This window comes from Sinocyclocheilus grahami, unplaced genomic scaffold (genome assembly GCF_001515645.1).
Source record: "Sinocyclocheilus grahami isolate Dianchi unplaced genomic scaffold, SAMN03320097.WGS_v1.1 scaffold698.1, whole genome shotgun sequence".
In the NCBI taxonomy this organism is placed as follows: Eukaryota; Metazoa; Chordata; class Actinopteri; order Cypriniformes; family Cyprinidae; genus Sinocyclocheilus; species Sinocyclocheilus grahami.
Genome location: NW_015505877.1, coordinates 581,898 through 589,833, shown reverse-complemented (window position 1 = coordinate 589,833; position 7,936 = coordinate 581,898). Strand labels below are relative to the sequence as shown.

General features: G+C 44.4%; 1 protein-coding gene across 1 annotated transcript in view; it reads left to right on the top strand.

Moving 5' to 3' along the window:
* The window catches only part of LOC107559768 (uncharacterized), a 50,333-nt gene that overhangs the window by 8,624 nt on the left and 33,773 nt on the right, over positions 1-7,936 (top strand). Inside the window, exons 2-4 of the mRNA XM_016243716.1 lie at positions 1,907-2,011; positions 2,117-2,247; positions 2,409-2,451. Of these exons, the coding sequence (XP_016099202.1) occupies positions 1,907-2,011; positions 2,117-2,247; positions 2,409-2,451 (279 nt within the window). The remainder of the gene's footprint in view (positions 1-1,906; positions 2,012-2,116; positions 2,248-2,408; positions 2,452-7,936) is intronic.

The window sequence follows — 7,936 nt, the reverse complement described above, 5'->3', positions numbered from 1 at the left end:
AACTGATGCGTGATCACTGAAGCAGCTTCAGTTAGCAAGCGCTTTCAGAGTGAGAGTGAATTCCGCTTTGCTTGGTCTGACTCGTGACTCACAACAAATCAGATGAGCCGTGGGCGGAGACTGCTTTAGCCCACAGAGTGGTGAAATAGCGTGTTTCAAAATTAAGTTATTTTATCGGCGAATCGGTTTTGAAAATGACCGATACCGATAATCATAAAAATGCTTAATATCGGCGCCGATAATCGGTCGACCCCTAATTAAATGTGGTATTTTCACATGCTTTCAGATGGAGCAGCATTTACTACACCGCCGTAGTTCACTGACAAGCTTCACAAACAGCTTTCATAATCGCAGAACGATTTCTTCGATTTCATAATCGCGCGATTAAATCGTCTGTGTAGTAAACGCTGCTCCATCTGAAAGAACGTGCTGGAGATTTACTACTAATCACAGAACCGGCTTTACTGACAAGATGCGCGTGACAAATCGCATTCGATTAATCGTGCAGCCCTACATCAATGTGAACAAACAAAAAAATTAATGCCACTTATATTATTTGTAAAATGTAACTTTGCTTTCTGTTTTTTACTTAAAGTAGCCTACACTTTAATACTTCTTCAATACCACAGTAGGCAGGTGAACAGTCAGTAAAAAAAATAAAAAAAAGAACAAATACACACATTTATACAAAACAAATACACAAAGTGCGGGAAAGAGAGATCTGATCGGTTATCCATATAGAGAAGTCACTTGATGTTGCCAAGTGTAAATGCGGCGTGTCCTGATTGACTGATGATCCGGTCTGCTTGATTGGATCACGGTGATCACATGTTAATTAGGGGTGTGCACAAATAGTCGAATATTCGCTTTGTAATTATTATTCGAAAAATAAAAACACTATTCGAATTTTACTGCATGATGCTTTTCTGGCCGTAAATACAGGGAATCCATGATAAATTCTCCGCAGTGATAACTAAGTGCCCTGGGTGGCGTGTTAATGAGTTGATTGCATTTGATCACAGAATGTTGTCGTCTGCCTCGCGAAGTTTGGAATTACTTTGATAAAAATTATCTTCTTATTAAATGATCTTACAAAATGGAAATACTTTTGATTAAAATGAATCCGTGAAACTGAGTTATAATATCACCATCACAATGAGAAATCCCATAAAAAACAGCTGTCCATCACTGCATTCACGACTGCAGGTAAGCGCAGCTGTAACCGAGTGAGCCGAGAAGAGAGCTTATCTGATAGCGAAATGATCGTGAGACATATGCTTCCTTTAAGTTTCCTCGAGGGAGAGTGGTTTAAAAACAGAAAACACAAAGCGCTATAAGAAACTTTGCTTAGCACACCGTTATGTTTGTGTCTCTGTCTGGAACGTCTGTGTCAGCGCGCTATTTTTATTGTTATCAGACTGAGGAGCCTATTTTCACCCGAGCATGTGGATATTATTGTTTTTCTCAACATTAAAGGCTTCTTGTCCGGTCGGGCAAGTAAAATTCTCTCTCACTTGCCCCTTTAAAAAATTCTACTTGTCCCAGACGATCTTTTATCAAGTCACCGGTCCGATTATGCAGAAAATCCGCTAATTCAGGTCCCTGACCGGTTGATCGGTGCATCTCTACTTCAGAACTTTGTTTCTTAGTCATTTATTGTCTGCTGAATCTACATGCATATTCTTGATCTACCCAACCCCTGCTGGAACCTGACATACAGCGGTTATAATATTTTTTCATTATTTGGAGAAGATTGTGTCTGTCCCCTAATATCTCATGTGCTTTTAGGCTTGTTATGATTGGTAGAGCTGGTGAGAATAAACTGCTCTGAAGGCTCATAGTACGAAAATAAAAAAATAGCTTAATATAGCATTGAGCAATTTTTTGTGTGTGTTATTTAAATAAGGGCAATCGTGCGTTTGGAGATAGAGGAGGGTTTGCTGGACCACTGCCACCTGATTTCCGGGGCCCAGGTCCAGTACAGCCACCAACTGAAGCGTTTAATGCCACTGTAAGTTCACCCATGTATTTCATTTCATACTAAATAATTGCTATTGTGTAAGTCTGTCATGTGTTGTAGATCTGCAATGCAATGTCTGGTGTGCTTGTGTTTCAGAGCATGGCTCCTCCTGTGAAAGGTTGTCCACCCCAACCTCCGAAGAAAAAAGATCAGCCAGCTCCGAAAGAGACTGAACCTCCTAAATCAATGGCATCAAAGATATCAAAATTCAAGAATATTTCTGCAAAGTAATTTGATAGTCATATTTTGTACTTACTTTATTTTTTTGCAACCATGTTCTATGTGTGGTCTGTGTGGCCTCTCTGCCGTGGCCTCTTTGCTGGAAATCAGTAGTGGTTTTGAGAAAGTTGAGATTGTTGAAGTAAACTCGTATGCTTTTTCTTTCCAGTACTCCTCGTGGACGCTCATTGGGAGTAATTTCATTCATTGGTGTAAGTATTAATAATATTGCTTATATTAATAATAAATAATAGACCTTAGATTAGACGCCATATTGCATTTTACACGGATAAACTCAAGGCTGTTAAAGATAGACTAACACTGTGTCTACACCGGGCACAAGTGGCGCAACAAAATACTATAGAACCGTGTCGCCACGCATTGACGTGACATGACAAATCTCGACAGTAAACTGATGCCTCATTCCATTTACAGTTGCATCTCAATAAATTAGAATGTCGTGGAAAAGTTCATTTATTTCAGTAATTCAGCTCAAATTGTGAAACTCGTGTATTAAATAAATTCAATGCACACAGACTGAAGTAGTTTAAGTCTTTGGTTCTTTTAATTGTGATGAATTTGGCTCACATTTAACAAAAACCCACCAATTCACTATCTCAACAAATTAGAATATGGTGACATGCCAATCAGCTAATCAACTCAAAACACCTGCAAAGGTTTCCTGAGTTTAAAATGGTCTCTCGGTTTGGTTCACTAGGCTACTCAATCATGGGGAAGACTGCTGATCTGACAGTTGTCCAGAAGACAATCATTGACACCCTTCACAAGGAGGGTAAGCCACAAACATTCATTGCCAAAGAAGCTGGCTGTTCACAGAGTGCTGTATCCAAGCATGTTAACAGAAAGTTGAGAGGAAGGAAAAAGTGTGGAAGAAAAAGATGCACAACCAACCGAGAGAACCGCAGCCTTATGAGGATTGTCAAGCAAAATCGATTCAAGAATTTGAGTGAACTTCACAAGGAATGGACTGAGGCTGGGGTCAAGGCATCAAGAGCCACCACACACAGACGTGTCAAGGAATTTGCTACAGTTGTCGTATTCCTCTTGTTAAGCCACTCCTGAACCACAGACAACGTCAGAGGCGTCTTACCTGGGCTAAGGAGAAGAAGAACTGGACTGTTGCCCAGTGGTCCAAAGTCCTCTTTTCAGATGAGAGCCAGTTTTGTATTTCATTTGGAAACCAAGGTCCTAGAGTCTGGAGGAAGGGTGGAGAAGCTCATAGCCCAAGTTGCTTGAAGTCCAGTGTTAAGTTTCCACAGTCTGTGATGATTTGGGGTGCAATGTCATCTGCTGGTGTTGGTCTATTGTGTTTTTTGAAAACCAACGTCACTGCACCTGTTTACCAAGAAATTTTGGAGCACTTCATGCTTCCTTCTCCTTCAGCTTTTTGAAGATGCTGATTTCATTTTTCCAGCAGGATTTGGCACCTGCCCACACTGCCAAAAGCACCAGAAGTTGGTTAAATGACCATGGTGTTGGTGTGCTTGACTGGCCAGCAAACTCACCAGACCTGAACCCCATAGAGAATCTATGGGGTATTGTCAAGAGGAAAATGAGAAACAAGAGACCAAAAAATGCAGATGAGCTGAAGGCCACTGTCAAAGAAACCTGGGCTTCCATACCACCTCAGCAGTGCCACAAACTGATCACCTCCATGCCACGCCGAATTGAGGCAGTAATTAAAGCAAAAGGAGCCCCTACCAAGTATTGAGTACATGTACAGTAAATTAATATACTTTCCAGAAGGCCAACAATTCACTAAAAAAAATTTTTTTATTGGTCTTATGAAGTATTCTAATTTGATGAGATGGTGGGTTTTTGTTAAATGTGAGCCAAAGTCATCACAATCAAAAGAACCAAAGACTTAAACTACTTCAGTCTGTGTGCATTGAATTTATTTAATACACGAGTTTCACAATTTGAGTTGAATTACTGAAATGATTTTTTCCACGACATTTATTGAGATGCACCTGTATGACGCAGTGTTAATTTTGACAGGCATTTTTTTTGTCTTAGTCTTTATCTTGAGACGAAAATGCTTAATAGTCTTAGTCACATTTTAGTCATTTGAGTAAAGTTTTAGTCTAGACTTCGTTACTAGTCTTTCATAGTTTTAGTCGATGAAAAGTAATTGCATTTTTGTCAACTTTTAGTCATTACTTTGTCAAACTTCAGTTACCAATATTTATTTTGGTAGCTATTTTATATGTAGTCTTAAAACAAAAATAGTCATTAATTCTTCTCTCTTTAGACCAAATCAATTAAGCTTATGAGAAATTTGAATCAAGGATTGAATTTGGAAAAACTTGAATAAATTATGACAATTTTCATTTTTGGATGAACTATCACTTTAACAGTAGTGAAAAGGGAGCAAATTATAGTTGTTCATATATAATATAGGCCTATATAATTTAAAATTTTTGAAAAAGTAGCAGAATAAGACAAATACAAAAGATATACAAATTAAACTTAACATATTTAATTAACATCTTTTGTTGGTTAACGGATAGTTAATGACACGGATAGGTACTTAATTAGGAATGCTGTCCCTTTAAGACGGAAGGCATGCGTGTAATACTGACACACATTCAGTTCCCTTTCGATACTACACTCATACTGCGTCTTGCTAGATGCAAATGGGAAAAAAACGTTTTTTTCTCCTGAACTGAAGCCTTTTTTCATTCACGCAGTGAAACTGCACGGCCATTGAATCGTGCAGTGTATTAAAAACGAACCAATGGCTAGGCAGCAGAGCTGCACAAGACAAAGCCCGCCAGAATGGGCGGGACATCTGATTATATAAGCGGGCATTCGCCACAGGATTCTCAGATTTCTTCTCCTTCAGCGACGACTCTACGCTCATCGCTGATCCTGAAAGCCTGCTCGCCGTTGACATGCCTCGCAGCTGGATTGAGACCTCCCTGCTCGGCTGACCGGCTCTCTTCGTGCCTCAGCATCGCAGCAGTTCTGGTCCTGTTCCCCTGCCGCCATCCGGCGATTCTGAAAGAGCTTATTTCTAGCAGGTAAGCCCTAAAAGAGCAAATTCTAGCGACGTTGTTGCAAATGTCGCACTGCGAGTGTGGCTCGTGCAGGGAATCTTTCACGATGCAGAAGGGCAGTGGGTGCGTCACCTGTATGGGCAGCCCCCACGCAGACTGCTCGCTCACTGAGACGGAATGCTCTCGTTGAAAGCATGAGTCTCGCTCTTCTCCACTTGCGGACCGCCTTCACTGAAGGCAGCCCCGCTCTCCCATTTCTCCTCTCTCAGCGAGCCTCGGAGAGGGAAACAGCAGAGTCAGGGAATAAGCAACCGGGTTGACCGATCTCATGCCGGCACTGTGCCTCTCTCTCACCATTGCATTCGGATCCGCCGCAGAAGGGCAGTGAGCTGCTCGCTTACTGAGACAGAATGCTCACTCAGAGCTCTCCCGCCGAGAGAAACGGCAAAGCCTGGGAACTAAGCAACCGGGTCTGAGCGAGCTCACCCCGACACAGAGCCTGCGTACTCGCTCTCCCCGCTGCACTTCGATCCGTGTCTCACACGTAAGGATCAGCGTCCCTCTTTACATCGAGCGGCTCTATCCTCCTAAGTAGATCGGAGCACCGGAGCAAATGCTGCCACTGGCAGCTTCTAACAGCTTGAATCACTATGACTGTGCTCACAAACACGGGCTGCTTTTACCACGAAAGCAGTCTGCCCCTGTTAATTCGCGGAAGGCGGCCCCGTCTCCCCGCTCTCATGTTTCTCTCCTCCCAGTTACCTCGGAGGAAGCAACGGCGAGCTTGCGGGTTGAGCGATCAGGCTAGAGCAATTTCATGCCGACACACATCAGGCTTGCTTAATCTGCCAGTGTGTGTTACACGAGAATCAGCGCTCCTCGTTTCACGAGCAGCTTAATCCTCAAAGCAAAACGCTGGCAGCTTCACATTTGTATGTGTGTCGCTGAGCCCCGCCTCCCCCGCTCTTGTGTTTCTCTCCTCCCAGTTACTCGGAGGTAGAAATGACGAACTCGCGGGTATGAACGATCAGACTTGAGTGATTTAATGCCGGCAAACCCCCGCATGCATCACTCTCCACGCAGCTCTTTGATCTGCCAGTGTGTTTACATGTGGGGATCGGCGCCCCTCATTGTTGAGTGGCTCAATCCTCCTGGGCGGTTTGGAGAAGAACACTGTCAACAATGATTCCATATCGCTGACAGCTTTGTATTTGAATGCGCCTCTCGCCTGGGCCACGCCCACGCTGAGGCTGCTCTGCTGAGACCGACTGCTCTTACTACGAGAGTTCATGTCTCGCTCTCCTTTGCTCGCGGCTCGCCTTCTTCAATGAAGACGGCCCCACCCCTCCCCTCATCCGCTACGAGCGGATTTGAGAGAATGCGCAAAATTTTTGATCTGCCAGGGTGTTTACACACAAAGATCATCAAAACTCCCCTTCTAACGAGCGGTTTGATCTTTTTAGGCGAATTAAAAGAGAATGCTGTCACTAATGATTATTATCACTGACAGCTTCAAATTGGACGCGTCTGGGCCACGTTCACGCTGAGGCTGCGCGCACTGGGGCTGACTGCTCTGCTATTAGAGCATTAAGTCTAGCAAAGCATCTTTTGGAAAAAAATTAAGGGAAAGCAAATTTCCTCTTCTGAGTGTGGGGTCCCCATATGGCGACCAGCCTCTCAATTTAATCCAACCTCTTGTCACACGGGCTGAGGCCTGTCGGGCCATCCCTGTAGTGCCAATCTGGGTGTTGGAGATAATAAAACGAGGTTATTCACTGCAATTCGCTCGAATACCCCGCAATTCAGCTGCGTGGTTCCCACCTCAGCTTAGAGCAAAGACGCACACGTTCTGCGCTCGGAGGTGATGAATTTGCTGGCGATAGGAGCCATAGAAACTGTTCCCCCAGCTCAGAGAGAGTCAGGCTTCCACAGCCGCTACTTCCTCGTCCCCAAAAAGGATGGTGGCCTCTGGCCCATCCTCGATCTCAGACACCGAATCACGCCCTCATGAAAAGGTCATTCAGGATGACTGAGGTGGACCTCTTCGCCTCCGAAGACAACTCTCACTGCCCAATTTATTTCTCAAAGACCAGGGACGCGTTGGCCCACGATTGGCCCAACCTCCTTCTTTATGCTTTTCCCCCGACCGCCCTGATCCCACAGGTAATCAGGCAAGTAAGGAAACAAAAACACAAGGTTCTCCTTGTGGCCCCCTTTCGGATTAACCAGCTGTGGCTATCAGAGCTAACTCAGCTGTTGATTGCGGCCCCTTGGCCCGTTCCGCTGAGACGAGATCTCCACTCTCAAATGAAACGGGACAATATGGCATCCTCGGCCCGACCTATGGGCCCTGCACCTCTGGCCACTCGACGGGAGCCTTCGAGCCTCCCAGAGCGAGTCTTAAACACAATTTCAGAGGCTAGAGCCCCATCTATGAGACGCCTCTACGGCTTGAAGTGGTCTTTTTTCTCTGCTTGGTGTCTAAACCGTGGCAAAGACCCTCATACTTCAGATTTGACTGAGGTATTGTCATTTCTGCAAGAGCTGCTGGATAAGGGACGCTCCCCATCCACGCTCAAAGTCTTATGTGGCGGCTATAGCGGCCTCTCATGCCCCTATTGCGGGCCAATCGGTGGGCAGAAACAGCGCGGGTATCCGCTTCCTAAGGGGCACCTGG